The sequence below is a fragment of the Halichoerus grypus genome, chromosome 15, assembly GCF_964656455.1.
Source record: "Halichoerus grypus chromosome 15, mHalGry1.hap1.1, whole genome shotgun sequence".
NCBI lineage: Eukaryota > Metazoa > Chordata > Mammalia > Carnivora > Phocidae > Halichoerus > Halichoerus grypus.
The window spans coordinates 51,154,611-51,170,889 of NC_135726.1; the positions used below are offsets into that span (position 1 = coordinate 51,154,611).

The 16,279-nt window shown below is 60.1% G+C and overlaps 2 protein-coding genes across 3 annotated transcripts; one reads left to right on the plus strand and one right to left on the minus strand.

Annotated features, from left to right (window-relative positions):
• Nucleotides 1–28: 28 nt before the first annotated feature.
• On the minus strand, nt 29–10,548 carry TRAPPC6A (trafficking protein particle complex subunit 6A). Of its 2 annotated transcripts, none has more exons than XM_036091573.2 (6): nt 10,404–10,548; nt 2,555–2,622; nt 2,232–2,349; nt 1,449–1,532; nt 1,165–1,258; nt 29–358 (listed from the first exon to the last, which is right to left on the minus strand). In XM_036091573.2, exons 1-6 carry the CDS (start codon nt 10,485–10,487, stop codon nt 327–329), a joined length of 480 nt encoding a protein of 159 aa, XP_035947466.2. In that variant the 5' UTR covers nt 10,488–10,548; the 3' UTR covers nt 29–326. The 2 variants fall into 2 exon arrangements, with proteins under 2 accessions (XP_035947466.2, XP_035947465.2); XM_036091572.2 differs by having other exon boundaries at nt 2,232–2,386.
• A 316-nt stretch (nt 10,549–10,864) lies between these two features.
• On the plus strand, nt 10,865–13,740 carry BLOC1S3 (biogenesis of lysosomal organelles complex 1 subunit 3). Its single transcript, XM_036091575.2, has 2 exons — nt 10,865–11,061; nt 11,523–13,740. Exon 2 carries the CDS (start codon nt 11,532–11,534, stop codon nt 12,129–12,131), a length of 600 nt encoding a protein of 199 aa, XP_035947468.1. The 5' UTR covers nt 10,865–11,061; nt 11,523–11,531; the 3' UTR covers nt 12,132–13,740.
• The last annotated feature ends 2,539 nt before the right edge of the window (nt 13,741–16,279 follow it).

Genomic DNA, 16,279 nt, shown 5'->3' on the forward strand with positions numbered 1-16,279 from the left:
CCCCCCCACCTTCCACTTTAAATCTGGCTGCACATACAGAACCTTTATTGGGTATCCGCCATGCAGAGAGAGGAGTCTGATGCAGGGATCCTTTCACACTGGCCCCAACTTGGGCCACCTCATTCCTAGGACACCCCAACCTCCCTGTGACACCCACTTGGGGATGCCCTAAAGCTGTTGGACCCCTGCACCCCCCTCTTGTCCATCACCCACAGAGCCCGGGGTCCCCAACAAGAGCCCCCCGGCCACCCCCAAAAGCGGTGCTCCGAGGTCCCTGGGCCTGCGGTGGCCGTGAGGCTCAGTGGGGGGTGAGGGCCTGGGGCTCCTCAGGTTTTCTGAATCACCACCTGGAACTTACCTGGAAGAGAAGGGCAGGCTTTAGCTCGAGGCTGGGATCTGAGGGGCGAGGCAGAAAGCACCCGCAGAGCTCAGAGATGCACCTCCCTGCCCTGCACCAGCAGACTGGGTGACCTTGGGCTGCTCCGAGGGGGTGCTGCTCCCCGCCCACCTGGCCCGCATCCCAGTGCCATGCGGGTGACTAGGAGCATGAAGGTCAAGCATGCAGGCTGCTAAGGAGGGGCCAGCACGGGCTTCTGTGGCATGTGTTGCTCAGGTCCTGCCCACTTGGCCTCAGGTCCCCCTGCCATGAGTAGGCCTGGGGGACCGGCAGAGGGACAAACACCTGGGGGGGGGGACAGCGGAGGGCAGGCTGGCCCCAGGGAGGCATGAAGCTTCAGCTCGTCTGATGGAGGGCCCTGGGGGTCAGGAGGACGCCCCATCAGGCAGGCTGCAATCCACAGGCCCTGGCTGCCCTTTGGGGACCCCCATCGAGCATCAAGCAGGCTGACTTCTATCATGTCCACCCATAATAACGTTCACAACCACTAGACCAGCGCGTGGTCTGTCGGCAGTTCTCTGCTCCGGACGGCACAACCTAGGGAAGCAGGCTGGGGGTGGGGGGGCACCACAGGGCCAGGGGCGTGGATGGGCTGCTCCAGCCGCATGGCCTGGGCATGTGACTTAAGCTCTCGGGGCCTCAAATTCCCCATCTGTCAGTGGGGCTCAGCAGCCCAGCCCCACCTCCCAGAGCCGTGGGAGCAGGGACAGGACTCTGGAGCCCCACCACACCTGAGGGATGGGGAGGGCCCCTCCCCCACGACTCACAGGTGGGCAGGGATGCCACGGAGGCGGTGACCAGGCTCTTGATGCCCAGGATGCAGAGGGCACCTCGCAGGAGGCCGCAGGTGAAGGCCAGGAACTGGGGACGGGGGACGGGGGCACACGTCACCCAGGGAAGCAGGGAGGCCCACACCCAGGCTCAGGGCTCCACACACAGTGGGGGCAACTCCTCCCCTCGGTCCCGGGCCAGCCCCTCAGCTTGAGGGGAGGCCACCTTGGGGTGGGGGCTGAGGAAATAGGGGGAGGTCAAGTCCAAGCACCTTCCCTACCTTGGGTGCTTCCTCCAGATACTGCAGGCCCGAGGCCATCCGGATGAGGAGAGGGAAGCTGTTGTCCTGCAGGACGTAGGTCCCCTGGGGACAGAGAAGAGCCCAGTAGGGGCTGGGGGGGGCACCTGTGCATTTGTAGTGGGGGACGGAAGACCAGGACCTAGCGCCCCCTGCCCCATTGGGCTGCGGTCTGGAAGGACCCGGGCCTCAGAACCCCTGTCGTCATGGGCCCCATCCTTCAGAGCTCCAGAAGGGCCCAGGGGCTTCCCAAGCTGGGCCGAGGATCCACCCACGGGGTGTGCTGGTCCTAACCCCTCTAGCGGCCTGGCTCCCGGAGTAAACAGCCGCACAGGCCCTTCCTCCCGGGGCTGTGGTGAGAAGCTGCAGGCCGGGCTGGGCATAGCATGGGCACCTAGTGGGGACTCCGCTGTCACACCAAGGAGAGGTGCTGCCGACCATGGGACAGCCTACTGCTCACCCTGGGGCCCCATCTTGGGAAGCTTGTGGACATTCTGGAAATAGCTGTAACCATCCCCCCCCGCCCTGCCCATTGCGGCCTCCTGGCTCCCCTCAGAGGATTGGGCAGAGGCCCAGAGAGGGGCCGTGTTGCCAGTTGAGGAACCTGGCTCTTGCCGTCGAGCTTAGGGCCGCCCCCCACTCCCCCCCGGCCAGCGGTGGCCGGGCCGCTGCACCCTCCCACCCGAGGGGCTCTCCTCCTGCCTCCTCTTGGCTTCGGTGTCCGCCTGGAGTCGGGAAGCTGGGCCCCAGGCGCGCACAACACACCTGGTGATTGGTGCGGAGGCTGTCCATCTGCTTCTGGAACACGGCCGCCCACAGGTCTTTGCACAGGAACTTGAGGATGTCCAGCTCCTCTCTGAAGGCCAGTGTCTCCTGGGGCAGCCTGGGGGGCAGTGGCAGCCGCTTGGGCCCGGCCGATGCTGTGGGGCCGGGAGGGGCCGGGATGGGGAGCCCAGGGTAAGGAAGAGGGAGGAAGCCAGGCTGGGCTCCTCTCTAGAGCAACACAACCCAGGCAGGGACCTGACCTCAGCTCCTGCCTGCCTCCAGCCAGCCAGGGCAGGGGAAGGGCAGCAAGCACCGGCTCTCACCTCTCGCCCAGGGCCTGGCCCACACGGAAGCCCATGCCCTCCAGGACACACAGGCTCATCTTCTGTCCCTAAAAGGTCAGGGGAGAGAGGCTCAGGGGCCCGCAGCCACCTCCACCTGGGATAGCAGCCACAGAGGGTACTCTAAGACCAACGTGCCCGTCCCTGCCTGCTCGGGGCTGAGGAGAGCCAGGAGGGAGCGCCTTCCAGGGCAGGTTCAGGCCTTCGGATGCCTTCAGGTGCCTTGGGCTCTTAAGACCGGCACCCCCTTTGCCTCGGGAAAAATGGGGGTGTTCCCCAGGCTCGGCCTCAGCCTGCCTGTCAGCTCCTTCCTGAGACCACCCGTCACTTGTCGCGAGTGTTTCCAGCTCTGTGTGGGTAGGCAGCACGCTCATCACCCCAGGCAGGGGCTCCAGGTGACTGGCCGAAGGGCTCGTGTGGCAGTGGGCATGCGGCCGCAGGGCCCACCCTCCTGGCCCGGCCGGCAGGAAGCTGTAACAATCAGCTGTGGTCGTCATGCCTTAAAACATCAGCCGGGGAGGGCCCCACGGGGGCTCGGGCCGGGAGATACCCGCTCGGGGGCTCGGGGAAGGCAGGCCAGGGTCCCACGGCAGGAGGGGCAGAGGCACGGGGACGCACGTGGTGTCCGGGCACGGGCCTGCGGTGCTGATGGCAAGGCCCGAGGAGTCGGCCTGTATGTAATTCTTCGGGGGGGGGGGGGGAGGGCCTGAAGAGAACGGAGCGAGGCAGGCATCGAACTACCAGGACAGCGCGTATGGAGTGAGGCGCCCTGCTCCTCCAGGAGAGGGGCCCCTCGGCTCACTCACGGCCCCCTGTGCCCACGCCCGGACGCCTCCCTTCCCCCCTGCCGCGGCCCGGGTCGGGTGCTCGTTCCCAGCCTGAGCCGTCCGTGGAGCGGGGCCCCGGGCTGACCTTCAGCACCCAGCACCGGCCTCGGCACACGGGGGCCGCGCGGCCGCCGATCGAAGTGAGCAGTGGGGATCCGAGCGCGCACCGTGCGCCGGGTGCTTTGTACAAACCTCCTATTTAATTTTAACAACCCTGTAAGGCAGGTTTTATTTCACACCTGGAACCCGGGGCCTGGAGGAGCAAGGGGATGGGGGGGCCGGCTTGCAAACCTGGGCAGGACTGGCTGCCAAGCCTTGATGGCTGGGCGGGGCCGGGGGGCGGCGGTGGTCAGGATGACACCCCCGGCTGTCCCGGCCTTCAGTGGGGTGGCCAGGGCTGTGGCCCACCTTGGGGGGAGGGGAAGTGCTGGGAGTAGGGAGGCCCGAGCACAGGCCGCCCGTGTCCTCGAGCAAGGTGGCCTTCTTCTCTGCCCGGCTGCCCCGGCTCCTCGGCCCTTGCCCATCGTTCTGTGCTCCCCCTGCGGGAACCGGACCTGGTGATGACACGGCTTCCTGCTGGCTGGCGCTGGCCAGCCCTCTGGTCCCTCTATCAGCACGTGCCTCTGGTGTCCTCGGGCACAGCTGATGACTTAAGGCATGCGGAGACGAGCTCAGGTGGGAGAGACAGTGAGGGGGACACGGGCCCCGAGCCCCGGCCTCCTCCCGGGGAAAGAGGACAGTGTTAGCCGTGCTCCCTCCCTCCCTGTATCCTTATGAGGATTAAATGCGGGCCAAGTGCCCCCAGCCCGGCTCAGCAAGTGTTACTGTCCCTGTCACTCGCCGCCCCTGCGTCTGTCAGCCTGGGTGACCAGCCGGAGGCGGAAGGAAAGCCCCAGGAAGGAGGGGCTCTGATCCGTGGGCCGACTTAGCTCAGCACCTAGAAAGCCGCCTGCCGCACCCTCGCACCCTCGGCTAGCTTTCTCTGACAGGTGGTAGGGTGCCCGCGCTCCCCTGTCCCCTCCCTTCCAGAGGTGAGCGCCTTAAACAGGCAGGGCCAGCCTCCACTCTGACCACGCACATCTGTGTCCCTGAGGCCTGCCCGGCGCGTGGGGACTCTCTCTCGTTCATTTCACAGACATTTCCCGGTGGCCTCTAGGGGCTGGCCACTGTGCCCGGGGGCGGGGGGCAGGGGGTCACAGGTGCGCAGGTGATGGGACAACCCATATGCAAGGGGAGCCGGGTAGCTCCCCCCAGAGCAGGGGTCCCCAGGGTGCTTCTCAGAGGAGGAGGCCGGGAAGGGGAGGGAACTCCCAGCAGAGGCTGTACGCCAAGGCAAGGAGGCAGGAAGCGGGATTGGGGGGGTGCAGCTCCGGCCACGGGGGGGGGGGGATGGTGCCCGTAGACCAGGCTGAGGGGGGTGCCATGGGAGAGGGTGCGCCAGTCCCTGCCCCGACCGGGCAGGAACTAATGGAGCAGTTAGTGGCTTCAGCCCAGGCGGGGACATCGGGGACATGGCCGGGAGAAAAGCCACACTCCCCTGGGGCCAAGTGTGAAGGGAGAGGAGCGAAGCAGGGAAGGGATTGGGGCGGCACCCCAAGCCCGGGTCATAGCCAGGACAGCGGCCCTGAGGGCGGACAGCCCAGGAGTCAGCAGGGTCCTCAGCCAGGCCAGGGAGCCCCGGGGTGGGGGTGGGGGGAACGTTCTGGAAAGGTCTCCCTTCAGTGAACTTCAGACTGCCTGGGTTCAAGGCCTGGCTCTGCTGCTTACTGACCTTGGGCAAGCTATCTCATAGCCCCAGGCCTCGGTTTCCCCGTGTGTGAAATGGGCCTGACGGCTGGCCCTACCTCACAGCGGTGGTGTGACCCACACTGGGCAACAGCCCCTCCCCAGCTGGTGGCACCGCCGGACTCAGCCCGTGCTGGAGGCCAGTGACATATGTGCGGGACTGGAAAGATCGGGGCGGTGGGGTACGGGAACAACAGACGTGCAAGGCTGGGGCTGAGGATGAGCAGGTGACAGAGGAAGAGGGTGGAGGAGGAAGGGGAGCAGAAGCCTCCCAGCTCTATCATCGCCTGCCTCCCCTGGTCCCTACAAAAGCTCTTCATGGATTAGAGGTTTATTATTCTTACGAAAGCCTGGGCGGGTCTCTCATCCTCCCGGCCCAGCCCAGAGCCAGAACCAGAGCAGTTCTGGGCTCCTGGCACCCGCCCCCCACCTCAAATGAGTTCACAACAGCCCACTGAGAGGAAACAAGATCATGCAGGAACAGAGGGGAGCCTCTTCGAGAAAGCCCTCCTAGCGTCCCCCCAACAGCACGGGAGCTGGGAGGAAGGGGCAGCCAGAGGGGCAGCCCTAGGAAATGGGAAGTATGGTAGCGAAAATAACAAAGGGAGCTGACGGATAGACACATCTGTAAGGGGGCTGAAGCCTCCTAGGCTGTCAAGGAAAACCCACGAGGTAGAAAAAACTGGCCGAGAAGTTGTAAGTCACGCGGAAGGGACCCAGACAGTCCAGTGTTCATCCGAGAGCCAAGAAGACGCACTGGAACCATGTGGAAGAAGGATCGCAGACACAGTAAGAGAAGAGGGTGCTCCGCTGCAGGAAGGTTCAAGTATTCGGACGGAAAAGCGCCACCGAGCCCCAAGGACGAGGATGGGGAAACAAGCGATCCGATCGGAGCCTCCCCACCAGCCTGTGCATCCTGAGCCCTGGACTCGCAGAGAACATCCTGGACCAAAGGCGGGGAGTGGGCAGAGGCCCCGTGCCAGGCTCCTTCCCATCTCTTCTGCTGCCCTGGCCCTCAGTGATCTGTGCAGGCCCTGCTACGGGACCTGGGGGACAAGCTGCCCGGGCTCCTGCCTTAAGAGGAGCACGGGGAGAGGGGACGTCCTCGCTCCCCTAGGTGCATGGGTAAGTAAGAATGAGCTCGCCTCCCACCCTGTGGCCCTGAACTCACCTCTCACATCCACCCAGGTGGTCCCAGACACCCCCAGATCCCACCTTCTCCCCCCAAACACTCCCAAAGCCCCCACAGGCCTAATTCCTCCCACCCCAGGCTGAGCGCCTGCCTGTGCACTGGGCCCCAGCTGCGTGTCCATTCAGGCTCACTCACGTGGCCTGAGAAGCCTTTCTAAAAAGTAGATCTGCACCCAGCACACCTCAGCTTAAACCTTCTATGGCTCCCACTGCTCTCAGGACGGGGCCCTAGCTCCCACCGCTAGCTCCCTGGCCTCGAGTGCATGGTGCCCCCTCCAGGGCTCTGTCCCTGGGGGTCCACTCTGCCAGGAATGGGGGGGGAGGTTCCCAGGTTCTTGCTGAGGGCAGGGGCTGCATCTGATAGCTGCCCAGGCTGGCACGGGCACTGGCCGGGCCTGGGTGGAGGAAGGTCTGGCTCAGCAGGGCTGCTCCTGGGCCACCTGTCAGAGCTCCCGGAGTAGGGGACTGATGCTCTCTGCTCTGCAGAGTTAACTCCTTTGCCCCCCGGCTTTCCTTATCTTCAAAGCTGCTGAGGTGCTCAAATGACAGGCACCTCCTCCTTCCTGGGTTTTTCCAGCTCTGATAACAAAGGCCCTTTGCCCTCCTGGCTCCTCTGGCTAGTCTTCCACTCCACCTGTAACTGTCCAGAAAAATCCATTCAATAGCCCCAGATGACCACCACACCAGGCAGGAAATGGAAACCTCCAAAACTCCTGGGCACGTGTGCTCCGGGGACAGAGGAACGAGCCCACCATCCCTTGCTCAAGGAACTTGGCAGCTGGTGGGAGGGACAGACCGGAAGCCATAGACAAGCTCTGGAGCCCGAAGCCTGAGTCCCGATTTCCCCTCTGATTTGTGCCCGTGCAGCCCAGGGAAAGCCCCCCCACCCTGGTGCCTCAGTCCATCCTCTGTAAAATGGGGTGGTAATGTCTACTTTGCAAGGTCGTTCTGAGGACTCAATCTGACAGAATACCGTGCTGGGGATACCATAAGTCCCCAACAGGAGGCCTGCATTTGGTTCAGACAGGATACCTGTTGGACCAAAGAGAAGGAACAGAAAGAGGAAGGGAGAGGAGGGGCCAGGAGTGGAAGAGACAGGGCTGAGCAAACAGCAGTTCTCTCTTTTTTAAAAAAGATTTTATTTGAGAGAGTGAGCAAGAGAGAGAGAGAGCATGAGTTTGTGGGGCAGGGGGGAGATGAAGAGGGAGAAGAGGCTCCCTCCTAATTCGGGGCTCGGGGCTCAATCCCAGGACCCTGGGATCATGGATCATGACCTGAGCTGAAGGCAGATGCTCAACCGACTGAGCCCCCCAGGCGCCCCAAACAGCAGTTCTCCTGATACGGCCCTGAAAATGGGGCTTCCAGGTGGCAGGCACATGGGGGACCCACGGCAGACCTCAGCCCTGGCTGCACCTGGGAAGCACTGGGGAGCTCCAGGGTAGGACCCCAGCACGGGAATCCCAGCGGCAGCTGGGTCCCGGGCACGTTCGTGTGCTTTGAAAGCCCATGGTGAGCACAACTGAGTAACCCAGCATTTCCCACACTTGCTTGACCACAGAAACCCATTAAAATCCTCCCAGAGGGGCGCCTGGGCGGCTCAGTCGTTAAGCGTCTGCCTTCGGCTCAGGTCATGATCCCAGGGTCCTGGGATCGAGTCCCGCATCGGGCTCCCTCCTCAGGGGGAAGCCTGCTCTCCCTCTCCCACTCCCCCCGCTTGTGTTCCCTCTCTCGCTGTGTCTCTCTCTGTCAAATAAATAAATAAAATCTTTAAAAAAAAAAAAAATCCTCCCAGAGAGTGCCAGGGAAGGGGTGCTGAGAAATGCGGGCCAGAGTTTACAGCGCACAGGCTCTGGAGGTGGGAGACCTGGTTACATTCCTGACTCTGGCACTTGAGAGCAAGCGCTCCTGTCCATCAAAGCCTTGGTTTCTCAGGCTCCAAAGCCTACAAATTGGGGAGGATTGTGCTGACCTCTGCGGGTCAGTAGGATCAAATGAAATCGGGAGTGTGAAGCCCATGAGTGTGTGCAGGAAACATTCATTTGTGGTAGGTGCTGTTATTACAAATCCCAGTCCCCACTCCAGCCTTCCACAGCAGGGGGGGCTGCGTCCACTTCAACAAACCCATGCCAAGGACCTACTGTGTGCAGAGGACCTACTATGTGGTGATCAACACAGACCTGGTCCTAGCCCACACGGTGCACAGTCTGGGGGCGGGGGGCAAATGTGAATCAAAGGGACCTATAATTCAGATACATACTTGGGTATGATAGGGCTCCCAAGGACAAATGGGAGGGGGCTGCAAGAACATCACAATGACACCTGACTTGGACTGGCGCCCAGGGAAGGCTTCCCAGAGGAAGGGGCATTTGAGCCAAAATCCGAAGGATTAATCGATGTGAACACAATGAAGATATGACAGGTGAAATGAGCTGAGAGATGACGGAGGAGGCTGGTACAGGGGCAGAGAGGGGCCTGGACTACAGGGCAGGGGTGGGGAGAAGTGGCAGGGCCTGGCTGGGGGCTGCTGGTGAGGGAGAAAAGGCTGATGTCGGGGATACGGGAGTTTCAAGCCAGGCTGGATGGGGTACCGAGACACTGCAAACCGCCCCCCAACACACAGGCCAATGAGCACTCTCTATCCCACGCTTTATCTTTCTCATGGCATTTCCTTAACATTCTAGACTTTATTCATTTATCTTAGTTCCCCCCCTCACTCCAGGAGGGCCAGGAGTTTTGTAGGGTTCACTGAGGAATTCCCAGAGCCTACCACGGGGCCTGACACTTGGTAGGTTTGAGATGAAGTGTGTGGAATGAATAAACTCAAAAGAAACTGTTGACATGAGAAGCAACACCCTCCTTGGGGCTCCTAAACCAGAAAACCTAAGCCAGTAAAAACATCTTGCATACTGATGATGAGGATGATCATGCTAAGAATAATAATGAAAAAAAAAAATTAATCACAGCGCTCACTTCTCAAGCACCTTACTCTCTCCCCAACCCTTTCTTTTTAGTAACAGACTTTAAAACAGGAGCTCCCATGTTCTGGGGGCGGATTAGGTGCTTGACATCACCCTAAGTGCTTTAAAGTCTGAGTCATTTATTCCTCAGAAGAACCAACTTCCAAAATGCCAAGCATGCTCCTACCTCAGGGCTTTGCACCTGTTGTTCCATTCCTTCTTCTGGAATGCGCTCCACCCACTCCCACCCCACCCCCACCCTGCCTTAACTTCCTATAGTCTGTGCCTTGGGAAGGCTTTCCTCCACCATCAATCACTCCATCCCTAGTTTTTTCATGACTCTATGGAATTTTTTTTTTTTAAGATTTGATTTATTTGAGCGAGAGAGCACAAGTGGCAGAGGGGGATGCAGGCTCCCCGGAGGTGGGAATTGATTCCAGGACCCTGGGATCATGACCTGAGCCAAAGGCAGACGCATAATGGACTGAACCCCCCAGGCGCTCCTCTATGGAAGTTTCCTTTAGGGAACTTCTCACTAGGCAATGGCGTATTTTTGTTTGTTTGCCTCCCCTATAAGTTTCTCAAGGACAGGGAAACAGTGCCTGGAATACAATAGGTGCCTCATAAGTGTTTGTTGGATGAGTACATGTCCCTCTCTGAGACTGAGGTGCTGTTATAATGCCCATTTTACGAAGGAGGAAACTGAGGCACACAGGGGATAGTCACTGACTCTCACACCTAGTTAGTGGCGCAGGCGGGATTCAACCCAGGCAGTAAGTCCTTGGTACACGTCCAGTAATAGTAATTATGATAATTACTACCTGCTGACTCTGTGCTAGGCCTTGAGCTAAGCTTTAGCCGGAGCTGCCTCCCCCACTTTTAGCAGTAACCCGCGAGGCCGGCCCTGCTGCGATCCCCACTTTACAGAGGAGGGAGCCAGCGCCCCGCGAGGCAGCGGCGGGGTCGGAGTTCGACCCGGGCCGTTGACCCGACCTCCGCACTTCCCAGGGCCTCGATCCGCCTTTCCCGCCGCTGCCCGCGCCTCCACCCCCCCCGGGGCCCGGCGCTCACCCCAGGGCCAGGGTCGGAGTGGTGCGCCCACAGCTCCGCCACCATCTCCGTGTGCAGAAACTCGAACAGTGCCGCGTCCGCCATGCGCCGGCCTCGCGCCCAACAACCGTCCAGCGCTTCGCGCTCTCATTGGCCCGGCTGGGCAAGCCCCGCCTCCTGCACCAGGCGCGAGCCCGCCCACCCCCGCCTCCATTGGTGTTTCAGGCTGGCCCCGCCTACTGGGCTCACATGGTGCGCGCGTGAACCCGGGAGACTTGGAGGGAGGGCCTTTTTTCATTGGCCACACGTCCTTCGTCTCCAGTCTGTTTCCGGGTTGCCGAGCATTTTCATTGGCCGAATCACTGGTTACCTGCGACAAACCTCTTATTTTAAAAAATTTCCATTTGTCCACTCGCCAAGCAGCACAATCCGGAAGCGGCAGCCCAGCCGCCTTCCTATTGGGCGTAACTATACTCACGTGACTATTCCCCCCCCCATACACACAGCTGGTTTGGAGCGCTTGCTTTCCTGGTAGGTAGCCGAGCGACCCACGTGTTTGGCCGCCATGCCCTCCCAGCGTGCTCCCGTATTGGTTGGGGTTGTCACCCTCCTCCCTCGGTGAAGACGGCGCGCTTGGGCTGCGTAGCGGATCCTGCAGGCTCGAAGCTTCGGTAACCAGGTACGGTGTTCGGTGATAGCGCTGCCCCGCGCCCCCACTCGTGTACCCTCCCCAGAGTCCGGCTGGGCTGTCACCCTTTCTGAGACCCTGGTCTGGAGCCCGTGTGCTTCCGGATCTGACAAAGGCTCGGAGGACGGTGTGGCGGGTGTGGCCTCTGCTAGGAGGCAAAATCGCAGAGCTCGGGTTGGGACTCTGGAGCTCGGGCCCCAGAGCCTTCATCCCATCTGGTCCTCCGTTCCCCCGTCAGTGCACAAAGAGGGTGGGGTCCAGTGGCTCCCATTATCTCTGGCAGCAGGGATGATGAGCCCGTTTACAGAAGAGGAAACTGGGGCCCAGGCAGGGGACGCAGATGGCCCCAAATCGCTCAGCTAGTCAGTGAAGGGGTTGGGAATCCAGAACCTGCGCCTTTGAACCACCGCCGGGCGCCTCTCATGCCGTCCCTTCGCCCCTCTTCTCCCTAGTTCGGCGCCATGGCGTCCCAGGGTCGTAGGCGGAGGCCGCCGCGGAGGCCCGAGACGGTGGTGCCCGGGGAGGCGGCCGAGACGGACTCGGAGCTCTCTGCGTCCTCGTCGGAGGAGGAGCTGTACCTGGGTCCCTCGGGCCCGACGCGCGGCCGCCCCACGGGGCTGCGGGTGGCCGGGGAGGCCGCGGAAACCGACTCGGACTCGGAGCCGGAGCCGACCGCCGCGCCGGGGGACCTGCCTCCGCTGGTGGTGCAGCGGGACACGGCCGGGGAGGCCTGGGCCGCGGAGGAGACCCCGGCGCCGGCCCCCGCGCGCTCGCTGCTGCAGCTCCGGCTGGCCGAGAGCCAGGCGCGGCTGGACCACGACGTGGCGGCCGCGGTGAGCGGCGTGTACCGCCGCGCGGGCCGCGACGTGGCCGCCCTGGCTAGTAGGCTGGCGGCCGCCCAGGCCGCAGGGTTGGCGGCGGCCCACAGCGTGCGCCTGGCGCGGGGGGACCTCTGCGCGCTGGCCGAGCGCCTGGACATCGTGGCCGGCTGCCGCCTGCTGCCCGACATCCGCGGCGTGCCGGGGACCGAACCTGAGCAAGACCCGGGACCGCGGGCCTAGCGGGAACCCACTCCCTGGCCTGGCTCTGCGCCCTGGGGGTAGTCCTTGAGGCCTCCGGGACCTGGCCCTGTTATCCTGTGTAGCTCCCCGCGCATCTTGCTGTCACCCTCAGGGCGAGCCTTGCCCACTCGATAACGCTGCGTGGTGCGGGGTGGGGGGGGTGGAGATGATAATATTGTGCAGCCTGGCCCTGCCTCTAGCATCTGGTTCCTCGCTCTGGCCCTGCCCCTGTCCCTGCTCGCTGGTTCCCAGCCTGTCCCTGAGGCTTGGCTCCAGCCCCTAGTAACTAGTAGCTCCTTGATCTTTCTCCATCCTGGGGTCTCACGTTGCTTCACCTTTCCTTGTGCTCTGCCCGTCTTGACTTTGGTTTCTGCTCACGGGGGCTGGTCTTGCTTCTTCCCATAGGAGCCCCAGAATCTGGTGCAGATTCCATAGCATCTTCCTTCACTCCCTTGGCTCTGCCTAGCCCCACTTCTGGAATTTTGTCCCCCCTAGGCTGGGCCCTTTTTCTGCTCCTCAGGTTTGGCCCTGGTTCCATCTGCTAGTCCTTGTTCTGCTATCTCCTAGCTTCCAGTCCTTGGGCTTAGCTCCAACCCCTGGGCCCAGTCTTGTTTCCTGAGTCCAGCTACCTTTAGGATTAGTTTTGCTTCTTTTGCCTTTCCCATTATGCTTATACTAGCTACTTGATCTTTAGCTTCATAGACGCCACCCGCCCCCATGGTTTCTTTCATCAGGCAGAAGATGAGGCCCCCTCCTGACCCAAGGGAGTCCTCCCAGTTTTCCAGGCCCAAGATAGCATCTTCTCCAGACCCTCTAGACCAAGTTGTTACGTTCTCCCCACCCTCCAAGCCAAGGTGGCATTTTGTGTCCAAGCTCTAGATACAATGTGGGTCTCCTTCTGATTCTCCAGGCTGACAGTGGCACTCTTCAGGCACTTAGGGCCTAGTACAGTCTTTCCCAGGTACTTTGGGTACCTTATGATGCCAATTTGCAGATAAGGACCACACACATGGTGTCTGTTCCCTAGGTTGGCCCCTGGAGACTACAGGGATTTGGATTTCTGGCTCGGCTCAGGGTCTGGGGTTAGCAGACTCTCTGCCCTCTCTTCTGCCGCCAGCCCTGGCCCCCAAGTCCCATTCATATTTATCCACCTCCCCCACTTTGTAATCCCAACCTGAAGCTGAGATCTGAGGCCCCCACCCCAGGATAGAGAAGTGAGGAAGAGTGCTCTGTGCCTGTCTCCTTAAAACTCAAAACAGTTACTGCTATGGGGAATTTGTCTTGTCTCCCCATCTAAGCAGGGGGTAGGTTTGTTGATGATTTCTCTGAGAATGGGGCTCCCGAGAGATCTTTCATGCCCGGCCTATTGAAGGGGAAACTGTAGCCGGGAAATCGGGACCCCTAGTTTTTTTTTTGCCCAGGTTCTTCATTTACTCGCATTTTGTTAGTTCAGCACACCATTACTGAGCACCTATTCTGCACCTGTCCTGTGCTGGGCATTGGGGGTACAACAGCCAGCCCAGGCCCTCACAGAGCTTACAGCCCACTGGGGGAGACAGACATTAATAAAATATTCTCCTAAATAAATGGACAGTTTTCATAATTGCAATTTTATACTTTAGCTGTGATTTTTCTGGCACTATGTTGAGTGCCGGGAAGACGTACAGGAATTTTGTGAGGGCGGAACCGAGATCTCTCTGACCTTGTCTGGGCAGATGGGGGGAGGTCACATGGCTTCGCCGAGGAAGCAATGCATGAGTTTGAGCTGAGCCCTGACGCTGTAAACAGGTGAAACTGGATTGAGTGGAGAAGAGTTTCGGGGGTGGGGGGCAACAGCATATGCAAAGGCCCTGAGTCAGAAGGGAGCATAACTATTTAATAGAAGAAGGCGCAGTCTTCCATTGGAGAGAGCAGTAGGGCAGGGCGGGGGGGAGAGAATGGTGCCACTGAAGGAGTGTTTCATGAAGGAGACTCTGGGACTGGTGCTTCTGTAGGGTGTCTGCCTCTGGAAAAATACCCAGAAATGCTGGTTTAAAAATAAACGAACTGGGGCGCCTGGGTGGCTCAGTCGGTTAAGCACCTGCCTTCAGCTCGGGCCGTGATCCCAGGATGCTGGGATCAAGCCCCACATCGGGCTCCCTGCTCAGTGGGGAGCCTGCTTCTCCCTCTCCCTCTGCCCCTGCCCCTCCACTCGTGCTCACTCACTCTCAAATAAATAAATAAAATTTTTAAAAATAAAATAAACATCCTTTGAATGTACAGTGGAGCTCAGAAGAGAGCATGGGAAATCTCCCCAGCCCAAATTGCAGAGGTAGCTTCAAACTGGGGGCCCTGATAATCTTTGCCCAGAGACAGGACTTTGGAACTTAACGGCTGCCAGGCCTTGGGCCAGGCTGTTTGGAGAGAAGCAGAGGCCCCTGCATAAAACTCTCGGTCCCTCAGAGTGAAGCTACACCTCCAATGAGAGCATGTGGTGGAAGAAAGGCTGATTGATACCAGGGAGACACACCCAGGAAACTTGCCCATCTTGGCTTGGGCTCTGGGTTGAGGGAATGTTTCCTCAGGGACTTCACAACCACCCGCTTGACTGGGGTTTGGATTGACCCTTGTGGAACAGGCCAGGAAACCCCCAGCATAGAAATGAACTGAAGGTGAGCTCTGGTGGAAGCGGGAGGACACATCCCCAAGTGACCTGATGCCGAGTTAGAGCAGGTTCGGGTCACCCAAATTTAAGGACACGATCGAAAATTGCAAAGCACACCTGAGGATGATGTGATGAGCTAGTCTGGGCTGCTGGTTCCCTTCCCCAAATTTAACCTTGGAGAACCTGGAAGACAGAAAGCATCCTGTCATGGTGTTGACGTGTCTAGTCGGATCGCGGCCAGTTTGTGCGCCAAGCGTGCAGACACCCAGCAAATGGGGGATAAGCCTAAGGCCAGAGGTAAATCTATGGGATCCATTTGGAACGTCTCGAGGGGCAGTGTGGGCCCTGCAGGGTTACCCAGGTATGCTGCTCTCCCCTAGAAATCTGGTGCGATTCACGAAAGGTGCACTGGGAAATGATTTGGTCAGAAACGTGGATGCCACAAGCAGAACCGACTCTCCTGCACCTCCTTGGCCATCCCTCGTCCGCACACAGGTCCTGGGATTTGCCACTGATAAGCGCAAGCCAGAAGGTCATAAGAGAGGGGGCCATACGGGGCGCCTGGGTGGCTCAGTCGTTAAGCGTCTGCCTTCAGCTCAGGTCATGATCCCAGGGTCCTGGGATCGAGTCCCGCATCGGGCTCCCTGCTCGGCGGGAAGCCTGCTTCTCCCTCTTCCTCTGCCTGCCGCTCTGCCTACTTGTGCTCTCTCTCTGTCAAATAAATAAATAAAATCTTTAAAAAAATTAAAAAAATAAAAGAGAGGGGGCCATGGGGGCCAATGCATAATCTGCCCAATAATTGCTTAGCACCCTTTGGTGTCCATTTGTCTTGTTCAGATTGCACAGCATTTGCCTGACTAGCTAATCACATCGATCAGGGACGAAGGCAGATTTATACACACGGTGGAGAGAGGACGAGGGATCCCTTTCAGGCTGTGTGTTTGGCCGCCTTGTCGACTCTGTCCTTCCCTAAACATACAGGGTCAGCGTCCTCAGTCCGGACTCCCCGGTGCACAGTCGCAGTTTTAGCAGGAAGAGGAATAGCCGGCACTGGGGCAGCGTTGCTATTCCCACTGGCAGTAGGAGTCCCAGCAGAGGTTAGGAATCTGCAGGATTGGGGCGCCTGGGTGGCTCAGTCGGTTAAGCGTCTGCCTTCGGCTCAGGTCATGATCCCAGGGTCCTGGGATCGAGCCCCGCATTGGGCTCCCTGCTCCGCGGGAAGCCTGCTTCTCCCTCTCCCTCCGCTGCTCCCCCCCACACCCCCGCTCATGCGCACTCACTCTCAAAGAAGTGAAATCTTAAAAAAAAAAAAAAAAAAAAAAAGCATCTGCGGGATTTCTAGATGTGTCAGCAGCACGGCAGACTCGGAAAGCACAGCCGGAATTGGTGTGGATGGTGGCAGTTTTCTCCTTTGCCGCTTAGGTATGTTTCCGGGGCTTCGTGCGGGGAAACTGTGCGGGGCCCGGCTCTGGTTCCCTGCCAGTTTCGTCTGCAGGAGCCGTCA

Bases quoted from the DNA above. Each gene is read 5' to 3' on its own strand.
- TRAPPC6A (XM_036091572.2), bottom strand. From the start codon at position 10,487: ATGGCGGACGCGGCACTGTTCGAGTTTCTGCACACGGAGATGGTGGCG. The intron at 2,387-2,554 runs GTGAGAGCCGGT...CCGGCCCCACAG, and splicing joins GGCCAGGCCCTGGGCGAGAG to CATCGGCCGGGCCCAAGCGG. The intron at 1,259-1,448 runs GTAGGGAAGGTG...CCCCGTCCCCAG, and splicing joins ATCTGGAGGAAGCACCCAAG to TTCCTGGCCTTCACCTGCGG.
- BLOC1S3 (XM_036091575.2), top strand. From the start codon at position 11,532: ATGGCGTCCCAGGGTCGTAGGCGGAGGCCGCCGCGGAGGCCCGAGACG.